This window comes from Brassica rapa, chromosome A07 (assembly GCF_000309985.2).
Source record: "Brassica rapa cultivar Chiifu-401-42 chromosome A07, CAAS_Brap_v3.01, whole genome shotgun sequence".
Taxonomy (NCBI): Eukaryota; Viridiplantae; Streptophyta; class Magnoliopsida; order Brassicales; family Brassicaceae; genus Brassica; species Brassica rapa.
Window position 1 is genome coordinate 19,745,457 of NC_024801.2, and position 19,355 is coordinate 19,764,811.

The following is a 19,355-nucleotide window of genomic DNA, read 5'->3' on the forward strand; positions in this document are numbered from 1 at the left end:
AAAAAGTTTCTTTTTTTTCATTTATTTATTTTTATTTTATTTATTTTTGTTTGTTTATTTAATTTTAAACCAAGGGTATTAAAGATATTTTACCCTTTAATGAATGTCATTTTTGTGATTTTCTCCTTCTAGTGCTATTTTTGAGACATAAACTTCAAAAGGTGCTATTATTGACAATTGCCCAGTAATAAATATGATACATATTTAAAATTTAAATGATTAAAATATAAAGCATTATAAATATAAACTAATTTTATGTTTATATGGATGGTATATATGTTTTGATGGTTTTAATGGTTTTTACCAATTTAATAACTTTGAGATCTAATCTGAATACATGACCGGTTCATGGTCGAATCGATTATTAGACTTAAATCGTGCTATGTGGTTGGTTCATGGTTAAACCCGGTTCAACTATCGGGTCGGTCCGGTTTTGAAAACAGTGGCTTTTACAAAACGTTTCCTCAAACTTTGTTTTATTGCAGATATTCCTCCCTATTGTTTGTTTTACTACATAAAAATAAAACTCTCATAGTCATAGTTTAGTTATTACATATTTTTACCCTATAATACTATTTTGGTTAGTTACATTACATATGAAATTGTTTTGCCTATTACATCTGGAACTTTATTGTTTGGTTATTTGCAAATTTCTTCTATAGTTTTTGGTTACTCTTAACTGATCCCAAAGTTTTGACCTTCTTTTTCATGTAATAGAGGTCTCTCTTGTCAATAAACTATGATCTCCCCAACAACTGTGAGCTATAATTTGCTAAAACATGATATTCAATATGCGTGGTAAATTTTACAATCTAAAAAACGTGTTTTCAGATGTATGATACAGATGTAATGATCCCAGACCGAACCGACTGTTCCAAGAAGCTTTCGTCACCTGAAAGGCATGAAGGAGGGTACACTTGACCCGAACTCGAACCATACGCTTCCCAACAGAAGGACTCTGTGTAACCATCACCCTTTGATGGTTCAAGATCAATGTCTTGTAGAACTATGTCGCGACACGGCATAGCATCACTGCAAGAGATTTTGATCGCTTGTTTTGTTGCTGAGGTTCCATGCACATTAGCAAATGATATTTTCTCTAAGCTAACAGCTGACGTCTGTAACAGGTTTCATTTTAAGGTTCAGTATCTGAGCTACTGAAGAAAGAAAATGGCACAAGTTCTTTACCTGATTCGCACAGGGTTTCTTTGAATCGCAGTAATACTGGTCGATGATGATGGGGTTAGACACATTGTTCATGTTGATGTTCCTAAAGATGATTTTTGAGACCAAACCACTTCCTCCCTGGTATAAAGACAACAAAGGTTTAAGTAAAGTTGTTATCATTAAAATCTCAGAAGGTGAAGTGAAACTTTGATAACCTGCCATGTTTTGATCCGAACACCATTCGCAGTGTCAGAGATGAAGGCCGTATCAACCGTCACGTCTTTCACTTCTTCCCAAGATTTCGATTTTCCTATGCTTCCAATGCTACAAAAAAAATAAGTCTAACTTAGATGATGCGCTTTGTCTGCAACTGCAACCACTGTTTTGTTGTCTAGCTTTAGTTAACCTTATGCCATGGCCAGGGCCACATATAATGTTACTGATGGAGATCTGTGAAGAGTTTTTTACTATGGAAACACAATCATCTCCTACACACACAAAATAAAAAACAGATCTCAATAGATTTTTAAGGTCTTGATGATACTAGAGAGAGAGGACACGGACCTGTACTGACTGTTGAGTTGTCTACCACTATACTACGAGAGGCGCTTATGTGGATTCCATCTGTATTGGGACTAGTGCCAGGAGCTATGACCTTAAGAGCAGAGACGGTGACACGGCGACAGCTGGTGAAGGCAATGTGCATTTGCTGACTATCGATCACACTGAGGTTTTCAACTCTCATATTCTTGCATTTGTGGAATGTTAAGGCCTACAAAGGAACAGAGTTTTCACTTGTACAAACAGTAACCACACCCACCAAATAAATAAATAAAGAAACTAATAGGATGATTGCTTACCGTTGGGGCGCCTCGACAAGGCTGCAACAAAATAAAACAAGAGATAGTGATAATCACTTTAGATCTCTGAAGACAAGACAGCAAAAAAAGAGAGGCAAAACTTTACATTGGAATGATTGTGTTTGCAAGATCTTCTCCACCATTCTTGACCCATTCCATTTACAGTGCCGCCTCCTTCAACCGTAAAGCGGCTCACGCTGTGGAAGTATAGCCATTTCCGAGGGTTTAGACCTTCCCAAGCATCAGGGTCATCAGGAGCAATGATTGTACCAGAGATCTATAGTTGATGCAAAACAGAACACACAAAATGATCAATATGAATGATATAAATATAGAAAGAGGTCTTGCTTTTTATTAAAACAAAAAAAAAAGCTGGAAGACCTGGAGAGTGAGTCTAGCTTTACAAGGACCAGAGAGATCAATGGGACGAACAAGAGACGTGTAGTTTTCTGGGACCAAGACTCTGGTTTTGCCTTTAGACGAACATGCTGTCTTCCAAGCATCTTCGAACGCCTGTAATACATACCATGTTTTCACAAATTTAAATCATCCGACAAAAGCTGTCTGAATTCCTACTTGTCTAAATATCCTCATCAGTAAGAATTCAAATTGAATATTCAAGGAAAAAAGTGTTTTTCATCTATTCATGACTTACTTTAGTGTACTAATCAAAGAAAAGAAAAAAAGACTTACTTTAGTGTCGTCGGTGAAGCCATTGCCTTTTGCTCCGAAATGGCCAACGTGGATGAGCCGTTCGGATCTGGGTCGGGTTCGGGTCGAACGCGGAGGTCTTCGCGGGAGCTGGAGGAGCGATTCGAAAGAATTGGCGTTTGAAGCGGTCAGAGAGAGTGAGAATACGACTAATAGAAGCAAACGAGTGACAACAATACTGCATAAATAACTCATTGATTTCGCGTGATTTTTGGAATTCGAGTTGGGTTTTAGTAAAAAGATTTACACAGGACAATGAGGTGGGCACGTTGTAGCACAACAGACGCATAGTAAACAGATACATATGTATACATTCTATTTATAATCGAATTAAGGATCTAATCTAGATACCTTCAAAGTTAATTTTTCGTGATTGTAGTGATGGTGAAATGACTTTTATGTTTAGCCACAAAGAAAAGAAAACCATGCAAGAAACCTTCTGATTTTTCAAGGTTTTTAGTAATGATGCCCTTTGAATTTTTCCCCATCTATTATTTTTTCTCTTGATTAATGTTAGGTAATCAATCATATCATTCGAAATCTGCAATCTTTTTGTGTCCAAGAAGAAGACGTATCTTTATAGTTCGGTATTAATTATGGAAATTAGCATGTTTACCACTTTTTAGCTACCATTCATGTTTATCGCCACTAAAAAAATATTTTCAAAAAAATATTTTTTATTAAGAGGCAAAAGATTTTTATACTACTATTTTCTCTATATAATAAATAATTTTTTGAATAATTTTTTTTAAATTATATTTTTGAATTATACATTTTCAAATTTGAACATTTTTATAAATATTTTTTTCGAATTTGTTTTTTGAAATTTTTTTTTGAAAATCAAAATTTTTTTAGAAACTATTTAAATTTTTTATATAATTTTTTAAAAATATTTATTTATATATTTATTAGAATCCTAAATTTCACATTCCAAAAACCTTAGTTCTTCCCCTTTTAAACTTTAAGTCTAAATTAGTTAATCCTATAGTTATAAATTGTTTTTCTCTCTTTAAAATTTATAGTAAAAATAGTTAGCGTAAACATGAAAAATAGTATTCCAGAGCCCAAATGAATAATCTATAAGTAATGATTCATTTCAAGAAAACAGACTAAATACTCTTACAAATTATTACGTATCACGCAATAAAAGATAAATTTGTTTTGAGTATGACGTATAGCTTAATATTATCCTTGTGTTATCATTCATGTTCAACCGTACTCCCCCATAATTTACGTTATTACAGTATAAGATGCTGTTTATGTATTGGATGCAAAGCTTAGTATTTTTTTCGTAGATCTTCTGAAACACTCTGGTAGCGTGCTATGTACGAACCATCTCCTTCTCTCGTGTCATTAGCCCTTTGATTGTGTTTTTTTTTTCTTCTAATGGTTTTACGTATACGAGAGGAGCCAACAAGTGAAAGGAAACTGGATACCATTTTTTTTGGGTGAAATTGTGTCAGCCTATACTCTTCTTGTTTCTGTTTCTTTTTACGTCGACAAGAGTAAAAGATACCTAAATACGTTGCACAATGTCAAGCTCACCATCACTACAAGCTATTATTTTATTTGACGGTCCTTTGTTTAATCGATAACCATTTAAAAAAAATATTTTACGGACTAAAAAATTAATAATATATCAATACGGGTCTATAACTACATGAATAATAAGCGTTCAACCAATATTTATTTTTAAAGAATTTGAAGGCGGAAATAATACAATGCTAACCACCGTAATCACATTATAGACTTATACGATAACTTGATCCAATTTATTGTTGGTCTAATTTTATTTTTGGTTGTCATTGACAAAAACTTTGTATCAGTTAAAAGATCATTGGATGCAATTTATCCCTTAACAAAAATTTTAAACATTAACATAAATATCATTAATGTGTATTTATGCTAAAAATATTAAAAACACATGTTATTAATTTGCAGTATGTCACATATATCTGCTTATGTTATAAATTGTATCTTATTGCTCAGTATACGATTCTGTAACACTAATTGTACTTTGGTATATCAATAATTAAGATCTGTTTAGACGTTAAGAAAAAAAGAAACCAAATTAATTTGAAACAAAGATTCGGACTGAGTCCACTGCAGGCTTGATCGTGCAGTAGCCAACAGCTCCTGGACTGACTCCTTCCCTAAAGGAAACTCCCTGTACCTTCCGTTTGAAGGATCAGATCACAGACCACTCCTCTCCTCCTTTACGGCCATCAGAAAAAAGCTGAGGAATAATTTCAGGTATGATAGGAGACTACGGCACAATGATGAGGTTAAATCCCTCATAGACAAGTGCTGGACAGAGTCCCGGGACTGCCCTGTGGCCACTCGGATCGCAAATTGTAGACGAGCAATTGCTGCCTGGAGTAAAGAACACTACATCAATAGCCAGAAAGAAATTGTTAGATTACAAAAAGCACTTGATGAAGCAATGTCTGATACCTTTGTTGATGACAATGCGATTGCGATGATCAACCGGAGCCTCCTTTTGGCCTACAAAGCAGAGGAGGAATTTTGGAAACAAAGAAGCAGGCAACTCTGGCTCTCCCTTGGTGATTTGAATACGGGGTATTTTCATGCTTCCACGAAGAACAGACGAGCAAGGAACAGACTCTCCATGATTGAAGACGACAATGGTACTCTGGTGGTGGATGATGAGAAGATCGCCGGAACTATCTCCAACTATTTTCAGAAAATCTTCACATCCACACAACCCCGGATCACTGATACGGTGAGAAGAGCACTCAACCCATGCATTTCAGCTGAGACTAATAGGAGACTCACCAGGTTACCCTCTGATCTCGAGATTAGAGAGGCCATGTTTGCCATCCATCCGGATAAAGCCCCTGGCCCTGATGGGTTCTCCGCTAGTTTTTTCCAGACAAATTGGCCCACAGTGGGTCCTGCGATTTGCTGCGAAATCAGAGCCTTCTTCGCCACGGGATCTCTACCTAACAAAATCAATAACACAAACATCAGACTCATTCCGAAGATTTCCAACCCACTGAGAGTATCTGATTACAGACCTATTGCGCTTTGTAATGTCTACTACAAGGCTATCTCTAAACTACTATCTATTCGATTGAAGCCTATCCTACAAGACATTATTTCAGAGAATCAGTCTGCGTTTGTACCTGGTAGGGCGATCTCCGATAACGTGCTCATTACACACGAAGTTCTTCATTACCTCAAGCACTCGGAAGCGGAGAAACACTGCGCCATGGCCGTCAAGACCGACATCAGCAAAGCGTATGATCGTCTGGAGTGGTCCTTTATTGGACAGGTTCTCGAGAGGCTGGGGTTTGATAGCACCTGGATAAATTGGATTCTTCAATGCATCACCACCGTCTCGTACTCTTTTTTAATAGACAATGAGGTGGTGGGGGAGGTCAAGCCACAGCGGGGAATCAGACAGGGAGACCCCCTGTCTCCCTACATCTTCATCTTGTGTGGAGAAGTACTCTCAGGACTCTGCAAAAAAGCACAACAAGATGGACTGTTAACAGGGGTGCGAGTCTCAAACAATAGCCCAAGCATAAATCATCTGCTTTTTGCAGATGATACTATGTTCTTCACAGGAACAAATCTACAGTGCTGCACGACTCTCCTAAAGATCCTGCGTGTTTATGAGGAAGCTTCTGGCCAAAAAATAAATTCCGAAAAATCCTCTATCTCTTTCTCTGCACGAACTCCCCAACTAGTTCGCGCTAGAGTCAAATTGCAGCTAGGAATAAACAAAGAGGGGGGAGTAGGGAAGTATTTAGGTTTACCTGAACATTTTGGGAGGAAGAAGAAGGATCTCTTTGCCTCCATTGTAGACCGGATGAAGCAGAAAGCGATGAGTTGGTCGACAAGGTTCCTATCTACAGCGGGCAAGATGACAATGCTTCAGTCTGTCCTCTCTCCCATCCCGTCCTTTGCAATGTCATGCTTCCAGCTACCTGCAGGTTTTTGTAGCCAAATCCAATCAGTTTTGACCCGATTCTGGTGGGACAACAACAAAGGAGACAGGAAAATTTGCTGGCTTGCTTGGGACAAGCTCACAAAACCTAAAAGTCAGGGAGGCCTAGGGTTCAGGGATGTTAGACTGTTCAACCAGGCCTTACTAGGGAAGATAGCGTGGAGAATTTTGAAAAAACCTGACTGCCTCTTATCTAGAGTTCTCCTTGGCAAATATTGCCATCATCAATCCTTTCTATCTACTCAAGCTAGCAAGAGCTCCTCTCATGGATGGAAAGGAATTGTCTGGGGAAGGGACCTACTGATTTCACATCTTGGTAAGGCCATTGGTAATGGTACCTCAACCAGAGTTTGGACAGATTCTTGGATAGACCCTAAGAATAATCTACGACCATTCGGGCCTTCTACAGAACATGATCAGGATCTCCTAGTTGCTGATCTCCTCTCTACTGAAACAAGGGAATGGAACGTGGCCCGTATTAAGGATACTCTACCGGAATTGTCTCACCTCATCCTCAAGATAAAACCAAGCACTTTAGGTGGTGAAGACGCTCTTATCTGGCCTCTGAATAATACGGGAGAGTACACCACCAAGTCTGGTTACTTTGCAGCAACCCAGTCTCTGCATAGCCCTCCATCTCCGTTTGATCACGATGATACCTTAAACTGGAGGAAACTGGTCTGGACCCCTCGTCTCTCGCCCAAACTTAAGCTCTTTTTGTGGAAGATCATTCATAATGCACTACCAACGGGCGAAAACCTCCAAAGGAGAGGTCTACTGGCTAACACACATTGTGCCAGATGCGGTGAGATAGAGACCACTTTGCACTTGTTTTTCAATTGTGAATTCGCACAGGAAGTTTGGGACCTAGTTCCTTGGGACGGAGGTTTCGACCCAACACAACCGTTATCTTTCGTCGAAGCTCTTATCCTCTCCACCACCAAACGCAATCTCCCTCCAACGGGGATCACAATCAACCTGCTCCCTTGGATCTGCTGGTTCCTGTGGATCAGCCGGAACCAGCTCACTTTTGAGAATCGACGATCGTCCCCTGCAGCTCTGATAACAAAAGGTCTCAAGGCAGCGCAAGAATGGGAACTCGCGCAATCCCCGACGGCTCCCACGCTCTCCAAATCGCATCCTCCGCCACAGTCGATGGATCTCTCTGACACGACAATCCTCTGCAATACGGATGGTGCCTGGAAAGCTGACTCTGTGGTTGCAGGATCAGAATGGGTCTTCAGAGATAAACACCAAGAGGTAGGGAGAGGAGGAAGATCTCACCATCACGTTGCATCACCACTTCTTGCAGAAGCTCTAGCCATTAGAGATGCTCTACTTCACGCCTTCTCACTCGGCTTCACCTCGATCTGGCTCCGTTCAGATGCTCAAGCGCTCGTCACGGCGATCACCACGAAGCGAAGACCGACAGAACTCTACGGAGTGTTGTCGGACATCGATTCGATCTCTTCCTTGTTTTCAGTCTGTCGCTTTTCATTTTGCCCTCGGGCCTCTAATGGGCTAGCGGACACATTAGCAAAAGCCCACCTTTGTATTGCCCCCTTGGACCAACTCGTTTAGCTTCTATATGAATTCTATGTTGCGCAAAAAAAGATTCGGAAATTACTTTTTGTTTTAAATACAAAATCAATATTAGTGTGTTTGAAAATGTGGAAGAAGACTTTACTAAGTTACTAGGTGAAAGTGAAAAAATAATAATCAATCCCCTATATATTAAAAGAAAGACATTACAATATTATGTGTCATCACCACAATGAGTTTTAGAATCTTTAAAGGATTATTTTGTCTATCTAAATATACAATAAACATTTTATTAAACTAATCATAAATCATTATTAATGTTTTTAATTTTTCTCTTAAATAAAAATTACGGAATTGCCTAATGTGGTTAAAATATATATGAAATTAATAATTTTGAATAATAAAGATTTGATAAAAAATTAATGTATTTTGATATTTTCTATAATATTTGTTTAATTTTAAATTAATAAATAAATTGAACAACTACATTAACCATATAAATTTTTTTTAGATTTTTCTGTATATATTATATTTAGATTTTTTTAAACGATTATAAATTATTAAAACCTTTAAAAATTTCGCATTCAAAATTTTGTGATCCACGTTTAAATTTTTTTTGTTATGATAAAGTACATATGATTACAAAATAGAGAGAAGAGAGCCGGAAATGTACGGGAGAAAAGGGTATCAGATGGTTAAAGATTTTGCGAGCGGGGAGAAGGGCCACCTCAAACCTTTCAATGTAAGGGAGCAGATAAGAGAATGGTAGATGATTGTATTCTTGTTCAGTCACTAACTCTTTGTGTTTCAATCAAATCAGAGCAAGCTCTTTGACGAGACTATCGAGGAATGCGACCAGAATCACCATCTCATCCAGTCTCTCATAAGTCTTCTGATTGATTGAGGGTGTTGATGTTACCAGGAAAATGGAAGAAGAAGGGTTGGACGTTCACAACAACAGAAACGCTGACCACTATGGAGCACTCGTTCGTCACCTTTCTTTGATCCGCAATAAGCGCTGCCTCATGGCCTATGTGTGTATCACTGTTTCGCTATCAAAGACAACACAATTCTAGAGACTCTTTAACGGTTTGTAAAGTATCGGTGTCGGTGTGTGCAGGCACAATAGAGCTGACATTGTGCGTGATTTGGCATGGAGAGTTGGCCTTGAACTTCTCGACCTTCCACCCGAAATCCAAGAGAAGCTCACCGCACTCGAGAAAGAGTACTTCAAGAACCATTCTGTAGCTATCAAATCGTACATGGGGAAAGTAGGAATCGAGTTGAATGTCGTAAGCAATTTGGATTTAATTTTGCTTGGTGGGGGCTATGTACTACGACACAAGAGTAATTAATTCATTCTTTTTTTTGGATTAATTTGATTCTTTTTTGAAGGATATGGTGCCTCCAAAAGATCCTTACATCAAAGAATAGTGATGAGTGACAAGACAACAAATTTCACCCGTCACTCTATGCATTTCCTCAAACGAACTGATGCTGAACCCTACATTGCTCGGGTCAGTTCTTTATATGTTTCCTCCCTAAAACCAATAAACTTATCCGCCTTATGAGAAGATTAAAAAATTACTGTAAGCAAGCAATAGCTTATTCAAATTGGTAGAAACAATGAGGATTATGGCCTCCTAAAGATGAAAATCATATCTAACGAAATGGGGGTACTAGAGTTTTCTGAATGCCTTAATATGATACAAATGAAAGTCATCTAACAAAGGCATCATGTTCATGATTACATGAGTTTAACGTTAGATGCCTTAATATGATACAAATGAAAGAAAACACAATGTCGAAATAGCTCAATACACAAAGAGTAAAAAGGCATTCGATATTATATTGCCTCCCTCTTAGTCTTAGGATCCTCTTCTGCTTCGGCTGCCAGAACCATGAACCAAACGAGATGTCCCTCCACTCGTCTCTGGTCCTTTAAGTTTCTGTGCTTCCAGACCTTCAGCTTCACTCATCAGCATTGCTAACTGCTCAACACAACAGTTTTTTTTACAAAACAAAAACATAATCAAATATCCATGAGTGTTGGTTTACTTATTAGGATAATCATTCATACCCGGATCTTGTTTTCCCTCAGCCTATCTTGAAGTGCGTTAACCGCAGGACTCAAGCTGCAAACAAAAAAATAAGCCTCTAAAGTATGTTCATCCCAACAAATAACAAAACCCAATATCAAATGTTTTCACTAACCAGTACTCGATCAGCTTGCACATGGAAGCCTGATATGTTGACGTGTTGTGAATGAAAGCAAGGGGATGAACTTTCCCATTTCTAGAAATTAACCAAGAAGGAGCTCTTGCAATAAATCTCCATGACTAAGTTAGATATAAACAATAAGATGATGAATCTTTAAAAAAACCTCATGCTTTGCAGGACTGATTGGTGGTACGCTGCTCGTTCCTCCTCGTAGAGCACTCGTTGTAGATCTTTAAAAGAGGCTAAAGGTGAATTGAGCTGAAGAAGTGATGAAGTCGGTAAAACATGAAGCGGGACTTCTTTCTTAACGTACCCCACACCACTGCATGTAAAAAAAAAAGAGTCTTTAAGCATGACTCATTGCCTAGTATATGAATGGAGCGCATGTTAGAAAAAAAAGTACCTAGTTTCCAAGTTGGAACGGAGCATGGCTTCTTGCATGCTTTCAGACATGTCCATTGAATCAATTTCCACAGCTGAGCTGTAGTTTCCACTCGTCCCGGTGGCTTTGGCCTCAGCATTTTTAACAAAGAAAGCCCCAAAATCTGAAACTCGTCCCCCACCCTATTCATGCATATAAAATAAACATCAATAAGTATATACCAACCAATGGTTCAGTCAGAGAGAGAGGTTAGAGACCTTAGGTCCGGAAGATGAAGCTGTATCAGTCGTGTCTTGGTCAGCATTGTGTCCCTTAGCAGAAGAGGAACTCTGGTATACTGAGTCTGAAGAGCTTAAAGAGGATTCTAGATCGATGACAGAGTCTTTATTTGAAAGAACCAGGCTCATTGATTTAGGAGGAGTGTTGGAGTTCCCATCAGAGGACTGGAAAGCGATAACTTGGATTCTACCAATCTAATCAAAATATCCAAAAGCTGTATTTTTTTTTGTTCTGAAAAGATTCAACTTTTTATAATAGAGAGAGGATCAAATACTAACCTTGTTAGCATCTTCACTAAAACAGGAGAAAATGAGGCCAATAAAACCAGAATCAAGAAGCTGATACATTGCTTGTGTCCGAACATCTGCCATCAATAATCATATGCACACTATTTAATTAATCCTCATAAAGTAGCTAAAATAAGTTGTGTTAAGATGGGGGGGAACATACCGACATGTGAAGGAAGGACGGTGATATGAGGATGGGAGTGATACCATCCAATCACACGCGTTGTTCTGCCCGTTGATATGCTCATTCTGTGTCGAGTTTTAAGTCAAGGAACTCTCTATTCTCTTTGTAATCTAAGCATATACACACAAAATAGAATATGGTAATAATAGCAAAAAAAAAAAAAGGATATCTCAGCCTGAGCAGAAGCAGCAGCCAGCTGTTCAGGGTTGGTTTCTACACGATCCTTCTGCCTATCAGACCTTGACTGCGGCGATGCTCCCCATATCATAGCCGTCGCGCTTCCGTTCTTCGAGTACTAATCAGTTATCCCCAAAAATACACAGTGAATCATTACTGATCGAACTGAGAAAGACAAAGTCAGAAGAGATTCGAAATAAAATGCACCTGGATGTCGCCGAGGAGGAGCCCCATGATCTCTTCGGTCTCGGTGGACAATGCGTGAGTCAGGCAAGTTAACCACACATCTTCCGACATATTCACGCATGTCAGAGCCATTATTGTTCCCACCGGACAGATCTCTTTCGATTATTTTTCCCAGTTACTTCGATCTTCTCGGGCGGAACACGAAGGAAGGAAGAAGAAGAAGAACTTGATATGTTTGGAACTTGCAACTAAGGAATTTCGCAGAGTTCGCGAGTGTATCGTACGCGCGGTTGGTGTAATTGGGCCTAGCCCTACCATATAGAACGCATGATAACAATACATATTAGGCCTCTTAATGGGCTGTTTAGTTATCTGATTATATTATTTCTTTCTACTTTACCATCCCAGATTATTCCCAAGTCCCCCAACTCGTAATGGCAATGTAGGAAATCGCTATACGGTCAAACTTTACTACATTTGGGATGCTATACTTCCTTATACTTAGATTTCTCACAAGTTATAACTATGTTAAAATTTTAACTGGTCAACTTTCCAAAATATGAAGATTTGTTACCTAGTTTGACTAATGTCCACGTCTTACTATGCCAGTTAAAATATATTATAGTTTTTTTTTTATTAGTATCAATGATGTATTGCCCCAACTAAAAAGTAGGTAAAATACGTATATAAAATTAAATGTTTTCTTAATATGTATGCATAAATATTAAACAACACTTAAAATGAAACGAAAATGAATAATTTTAATTAGTCCAAGTGTTATATTCTCAGAATTCAGTATAAATAAAATATGTAAGTGATATATTTTACTTTCCAAGTTTTACTAGTGTTCGTAAATGTCGTGTCACTCGAATAATAATAAAGTAAAATATACTTTATCTGAACAAGAAAAATTGTTGCCTCTTATCTTATTTAGGATATGACTAATGAGCATCAATATATTTTCAATGAATTTCTTAACTGTAAGATCAAAATAAAATTATTGTTTACTTATCTTATTTAGAGTATGAGCATTGAAAATCTTCAATGGTTTTTCTAAACGTTAATTAAAAGAAAATAGATAAAATATAAAAGAATGGAAAATAGTCTCAAATGAAAACTATGAAATGTTTATGAGAAAATTGCATGTTATGTGTTCTTAATTCTTATATAAATGATCTAGACTTCTTATAGATATTAAAATTTAGTTAGATAATTCAATTCTATTCAAATTATATTTTTCTGAAATTGGATACTTACATGAAAAACTCTATAAATGTTGATGTTTTAGTGTAGAGCATACTGCATCGTTATTGTTTATCGTTATTGTTTAAAATTTGTTTATTTTATTAAATAACTAGTGTTGGTGATATATTATCTGAGTGAAATACAAATAAAACATGATAATAAATAATAATTGTTTTTCTTAATTTTCTAATAATGTTGAGTAATGTTTCATTTATAAAATTTTGACTAGTGTCAATGCAATCATCTAAATAGAAAAATAAAACATATGTGTAAGTAACAAATTGTCTATGACCAAAAAGTAATAAATCGTCATTTAATAATTTTAGGTATTATCGGTGCAGTATTAAAACAAATTAAAACCATTTAATATATATATATATACATATATATAATAACATTTTTAATTTTTAATTTGGAGATATTATGATTGGATATTTTTCTTCAAAATAATTATAAAAGTGAGATTTGCAAACTGTTGGATTTAATTATCCAGAAAAATTATAAAAGTGAGATTTGCATACTTACTTTTTAGTCATTTGTTTTTACATAAAATTATATGACTATTTTGGATGATGTATTATTTAAGTGATGAGTGAGTTAAATATAATATTTAAGTAATAATGTTTGTTTTCGAGAGTTAACTAGTGTTGGTACATAATGATCTAATTTAAAAAGAAAGAAAAAAATATTGAGTAATGAATTGTTATTTAGTAGCTTTAACTTTCTGGGTGCTATATTAAAATAATTAAAACCAATTAAAGTATATGTGTAAATAGTTTAAAAGATCCAAACTTAAATTACAATAACTACAATTGGATTTATCTATCAAATTTATTAAAAACTAAAAACTGAGATTTGTATAGTTCCTATTTCTTTATGAGTTGTTGTCAGATTGTGTTGTGAAAATTTCTGGAACTATACTATTTTTTGTTAAAAAAAAAAACTTTTCAACTTGTTTGGAAACAAGAAAAAAATGATTTCTTTGCCTTTTTATCTCACTGAATCCATAATTGTCAAGAAAAGAAACTTTGGTTTCCTTAACAAAGGAAAGGCGAAACGGTTTAAAAAGAGAGAGGGGGTACAATGGTAAAAGTGACGGACGGGCACAAGAGAATAATAGCTTATAAAAAGGCCATTAGACGATCACACAAACAGGCACTCGCTTGATATCTCTCCCCATCCTCACCGCTTCAGACCAAAACTCTCTTCTCTGAAAAAAAAAATAAGAATTTATCCGACCAAAGGTAATCTCACTTTCTCACTGGTCTCTGGGTTTATCCAATTTCTCTCATTATCAATAAAGTTGTATCGTTTAAAGCCTTTTTTCTGGGTCTCTGATCAAAATGGCCATGACCAAATCAGATTGAACAATAAATCCAATAGTATTATTCTGTATTGGTCTGATTCTGAATTAGAACGCAAGATTCCCGTAACCTCGTTAATGAATAATGATCGTCGAATCAATCTGTTTTATGCATCTCTCTGCACTTGTGAATGGTTTTATTTTGTACTAGTAGTGTCAGTTACATCCCCAAGTAACAATCAATGTCGTGTCTAAGATTGATTTTGAGCCTTTTTTTTTTAGATTTATTCAGTTTAATAAAACGTTTTTGAATTTGATTTTCATCGTTTTAGCAGGAGAAGATGGCTAAGCAGAGACGTGTATTGTCAGTTTCAAGCAACAGGACAAGAGTATCACCGTACCCACTTCGCTCTTCAAGGACCAAGAAAGAGAAAGAACCTGAGCTGCCTATCCAGACAGAAGGCCCAAGCCAATGGGAAGATGTCCGGTGTGTAATCTGTCAGGAACCGCCGCACAACGCCGTCCTCTTGCGCTGCTCTTCCTCATCCACCGGATGCCGTGCTTACATGTGTGACACGAGCGCTCGTCATTCCAACTGTTTCAAGCAGTACCGCTTGAAAAACATGAACCGCTTGACCAAAGCCTTCAACTGTCCTTACTGCAGAGGAGAGGTTCACGAGACGATGAAGGTGTCTGGAGCGATGAGATATCTGAACGCTAAACCGAGGGGCTGCGCTTTCGAGGGCTGTGTCTTCTCGGGGAGCTATTCGCAGCTTAAGAACCACTTGAAAGCTGAGCACCCTGGCTTCACCGGACCAGTGGTGGACCAGAGGAGACATTTGGCGTGGGAACAGATGCAGAGAGCTGCGGAGTACACTGAAGTGATGACTGCAGCTGGTATTCCACATAGCCCCCAGGTTGTGCAGCGATACAGTCTTGCTTCTTATCCGATTGAGGTGAATGGAGTAGCGCATGACCGTATGCTGTTTAATCTCCCTCCAAATCCGGTGATTCGTCTCAACATCAATGGAGTGGAGCATGATCAGTTTCCGCACAATCTTCCTCCTAATCCGATGATTCGTATTAGTATCAGTGGAGTGGTGCGTAACCTTTCTTTGGGGGTCAGGTAAAGGAGCAGCAAACTGGCCATGACCATAATTCATAGTTGAAGAATCCTAATTTGTTTAGGGAAACCTTAAGATTTTGAATATTGTTCAAAGTTTTTGATGTCTCATAGCTTTTTTTCTTCATGTTTCAATAGCATCCATAATGTTTAAAATCATCATTATCATTCGTTAGGTTACTTATATATGTTGAACAAAAAAAAAAGTTACTCATATATATGCAGCGGTTTCAACCCAAACAAAGTTGTGTATACAAAAATATTTTATAGCTGCTAAGCTCATTCCTCCCTAATCTCATTCCTCCCTAAGGTGGACATCAAATGGATTTGATTCGATCTCTGTGACTGGAATAAGTAAAACACCAGTTGAATTAACTGAAACGAATATAGAATGTAGAGTTCTCACGTCGTCTCTGGGGTCTGCTGTGGGCTGTCAATGAAACAAACTGGCGATATCTCTTAGGAAATCTTAAGCACGGGCAATGCCATCCAGAGATGGGCTTAAGAGGCAGTGGCGGATGTAGGATTATTTTTTGGTGGAGGCAAATCTTATATAAGCTTAAAAAATATAGCTAGAAAATAATATTTACTAAGAAAAAACAACTAAAATTTAAGCATATTAAACAAATTATGAAAATTTCATGTAAGTACTTGCCTCTCCTTGTGTAGTGTAGGTTATCAGCCACGAATACAAAGAGCAGTTATACTGCGTTTGTGTTCTCTTTAAAAAGGTGGTGGTAAAACATAACCCTGAAACGTTCCAAACAACTAAAGCAATATAAACTCAGGATTGTTAACCAAACATGGAACCAGAGGACAAGTATGATCTAGAACAAAACTCTTTAAGATTTTGCTGCGTACCTTAACTCTGTTATCATCAGTCAGCCCCAACTGCCAAGTACTGGGAATCTGGTGTCTAAGCAACACAGTTGACATGGAAAAAGTGTCCGTGTTGCTTCAGTTATAGCTTTCAGATCACACCATTCTGAGACTAATAGCTGCCCCAACCAAAGTTTAACAACCAGGTACCATGCTCGTTTAAAGACAGTTGTTGTCTTAATTCTTCTTCTTAGAAATGGATATAGGATCATGTTTATTATGTTCATTGTATATCCAGGTGGTAACTTGTTCATAAACTTTGTAAAAACAGATTAGATAGTAACATTATATTTTTTTTCTTTAACTTCTTAACTTTATTGATATCAAATCAATGTAACATATTACATGAATCATAAATTACACAAAACATGCTGTTAATAAAAACTTTTAGTAGAGATAGCAGTAACACGATGCTTCCTAGCGCATTCGTAGAACAGGCTGACTCGCTAGCTTTCCTCCACTTTGTTCTTGGTCTTGTAAGATCTTGTTTGTGACTCTCAATTCTTGTGAGTAAATGTCTTTTTTCTCTAAAAAGATCATTGGATGCGATCCATCAGTAACATTATATTTATTATATAAATTTTGAAACATAAATTACAATCAACCATTAATTGTACTATAAATATATTGTAAATGACCACTTTGACTTTAAAGCAAAAGCTAAGAAAACTCCGGTCTTAACCTCGGAGTGTCTTAACCGCCACCAGCCTTACGTCGTCGACGACCGGACCACAAAGCGAGCCAGAGTGATCATTCTTCATATGGTAAAACGTGCTGAGGAAAGTGACACGAGTCCTCGCCGACACCGCCTTGAACACAAGCCTTCCCCGTTTAAACCCGCCTTTCCCCTTAGACACGTACTCCACCAGGGTCTTGCCCCGTCCAGCGAACGCCTCCACTGCCATGGGTCCCTCGCAACCGTCCCTGGCGTCTCCCACGTTGAAAGTGAGGGCGTAGAATTTGTTAGGTGACGTCCTCACGATCTGAGAAACGGCACTCTCTTTGCCTCCAACAAGCTCGATGGCTCTGTGTCCCTCAGGGACGAAGAAGTGTGCCTTGTCCACGTACTTAACAGCCTTGAGAGACTCGATTATCCATCCAGGCAAAGGGCTGTTATCGTCCTCGATGAAAGGTGGTATCAGTACTCCCCACTTTGCCGTGGAAAACACGTAAGGTCCTTCCTCGAAGTTCCCGTTCTTTATGAGATTATCTAAAATAACCAAATACACATAAACCAAGATGTTTCGGTTAGAGAAATTTAAGAAATTTGTTTGAAATTTGTAATCAAAAACCTTATTCCTGTTTCGAGTTGTTATTTTATAAAATTTTAATTAAAAAAAAATGTTTTGGTTTTTACTCAACACATATGATATGTGTTTACGGTTTACTTACATCCGGAGAATCTTGGAGGGAACAAAGCCTTGATAGCAACGGCATCGATCAACGGTCCACAAGCCGGCTGCTCCTCACGACCCGGGTTATGGATCCGGATCACGATTTCGGGTCCACCAGCTTTAAAAGCCCATGAGTAGGAGTCCCAGCCATCGCTGCCGTACATTGTCTGGATAGGGATGACACCAGACTCATGCGTGACGGAGATGTTAAGCCGCTCGTCCTGAGCGCAAGTTCGAGCGGCGCTGAACGTAATCGAATATAGACGACCTGATCGTACGGATATTTTCTGGGATATTGAGGCCTCGTTGCCTAACCTGACGGCTGATGAGCCTTCCGGTACGACCAAAACCATGTCGTCTTGTTTCTGACCAGCTTTGATGTACTCCACGAAGCCGGTCATGTCCCAATGAGCAACGGCGTTTCGTTCCTTAACAACGGATCCTTTCAGTTGGGACGGTTTTGGACCTATCTCGAAATTACCGTTTGGTAATAAACCTGAAATCACCAAAGCATTACAAATTTTGTAAGTCAAGATTTTTGAGTTCACTAAAAGAGTTGTGTTTAATGATGAGCATTAGAGTTTACTACCGTCGCGGATTGGAGCAGACACGGCGACATTAGAAGAAACGCAGAGTAGCGCTAAGAGAAGTGCGGCTTCTTGATACATTGTCACTTCCTAATTGGGTGGGAGATGAATATTGAAGATAGAGCAAAACTGTGAATATGTAAAGTGTGGAGAATGATGGGGTTTATATGGGTTTGAGTTACAAGATCGAACACATGGTTTGGACGAACAATCACGAGAATGCCACTGGAAGCATCCTCTTGCATGGGATCTGTTTGTCAGATGCTACGTAGACACATGCACCTCAGGAAACATTGGGGGTGATTGGTTGGGTTGTAATTGTAGAAAATTTACTTTAATATTTTGTCTGTAGGATTTTTGATTTAGCTTTAAATGATGTAGCTTTAAAATTTCCTACAGCTAAAAAAATGGGGCTTTAGAAAATAAGATGTTTACAGCCATTTTTTGTGTGTTTTTGCTGTAGTTTTAATTTTTTGGTTGTAGCTTTAAAAACCAAGATAAAGCATGATTGGTAGTATTTAAGGTTGTAGATGAAAATTAAAGCTAAAGTCACTTTCTACAGCCCAACCAATCACCCCCATTGACTTCATGATTACGAATTTGGTTTCTTCGATGCATTTTTAATTTTTTGTTTAACAAATACTCATTCCGTTTCAAAATAGATGATGTTTAAAGAAAATTTTGATGTTTCAAAATAGATGATGTTTTCATATATTCAATGTAATTTTTAACTTTATAAAAATATGTGCAACCAATGATGTTTTTAAAGACTATTTTGTAATTGGTTGAATAATTTTTAATTTATATTTTAATGATATTTTTTAAATAAAAAATAATTTTTTTAATAATTGTGCAC

The 19,355-nt window shown here is 37.4% G+C and overlaps 5 protein-coding genes and 1 pseudogene across 8 annotated transcripts; 3 read left to right on the forward strand and 3 right to left on the reverse strand.

The window, feature by feature from the left end:
* Positions 1-680: 680 nt before the first annotated feature.
* Positions 681-3,104, reverse strand: LOC103830423 (probable polygalacturonase At1g80170). The gene is made up of 9 exons (XM_009106200.3): positions 2,721-3,104; positions 2,409-2,540; positions 2,134-2,304; positions 2,028-2,048; positions 1,732-1,939; positions 1,574-1,655; positions 1,383-1,491; positions 1,189-1,305; positions 681-1,118 (listed from the first exon to the last, which is right to left on the reverse strand). Exons 1-9 carry the CDS (start codon positions 2,931-2,933, stop codon positions 828-830), a joined length of 1,344 nt encoding a protein of 447 aa, XP_009104448.1. The 5' UTR covers positions 2,934-3,104; the 3' UTR covers positions 681-827.
* A 2,077-nt stretch (positions 3,105-5,181) lies between these two features.
* On the forward strand, positions 5,182-8,292 carry LOC117126854. The gene has a single exon (XM_033276024.1). The coding sequence runs from the start codon at positions 5,182-5,184 to the stop codon at positions 8,290-8,292; it is 3,111 nt and encodes a 1,036-aa protein (XP_033131915.1).
* Positions 8,293-9,161: 869 nt separating this feature from the next.
* On the forward strand, positions 9,162-10,071 carry LOC103830425 (annotated as a pseudogene).
* On the reverse strand, positions 9,838-13,363 carry LOC103830424. Of its 3 annotated transcripts, none has more exons than XR_004449195.1 (11): positions 11,990-12,531; positions 11,775-11,900; positions 11,585-11,672; positions 11,413-11,498; positions 11,113-11,328; positions 10,877-11,037; positions 10,637-10,795; positions 10,468-10,548; positions 10,334-10,388; positions 10,025-10,244; positions 9,838-9,969 (listed from the first exon to the last, which is right to left on the reverse strand). XR_004449195.1 is itself a non-coding variant. In XM_033274917.1 (11 exons), exons 2-11 carry the CDS (start codon positions 12,098-12,100, stop codon positions 10,122-10,124), a joined length of 1,206 nt encoding a protein of 401 aa, XP_033130808.1. In that variant the 5' UTR covers positions 12,101-12,279; positions 13,226-13,363; the 3' UTR covers positions 9,915-10,121. The 3 variants fall into 3 exon arrangements, 2 of the variants coding, with proteins under 2 accessions (XP_009104449.1, XP_033130808.1); XM_033274917.1 differs by adding an exon at positions 13,226-13,363 and having other exon boundaries at positions 9,915-10,244; positions 11,990-12,279; XM_009106201.2 differs by having other exon boundaries at positions 9,902-10,244; positions 11,990-12,532.
* Positions 13,364-13,631: 268 nt separating this feature from the next.
* LOC103830426 lies at positions 13,632-15,823 on the forward strand. 2 transcript variants are annotated; one of them, XM_009106203.3, is made up of 2 exons: positions 13,632-14,457; positions 14,849-15,823. In XM_009106203.3, exon 2 carries the CDS (start codon positions 14,858-14,860, stop codon positions 15,644-15,646), a length of 789 nt encoding a protein of 262 aa, XP_009104451.1. In that variant the 5' UTR covers positions 13,632-14,457; positions 14,849-14,857; the 3' UTR covers positions 15,647-15,823. The 2 variants fall into 2 exon arrangements, with proteins under 2 accessions (XP_009104451.1, XP_009104450.1); XM_009106202.3 differs by having other exon boundaries at positions 14,852-15,823.
* A 985-nt stretch (positions 15,824-16,808) lies between these two features.
* Positions 16,809-18,858, reverse strand: LOC103830427. The gene is made up of 4 exons (XM_009106204.2): positions 18,502-18,858; positions 17,911-18,408; positions 17,201-17,728; positions 16,809-17,045 (listed from the first exon to the last, which is right to left on the reverse strand). Exons 1-4 carry the CDS (start codon positions 18,578-18,580, stop codon positions 16,936-16,938), a joined length of 1,215 nt encoding a protein of 404 aa, XP_009104452.1. The 5' UTR covers positions 18,581-18,858; the 3' UTR covers positions 16,809-16,935.
* Positions 18,859-19,355: the final 497 nt, after the last annotated feature.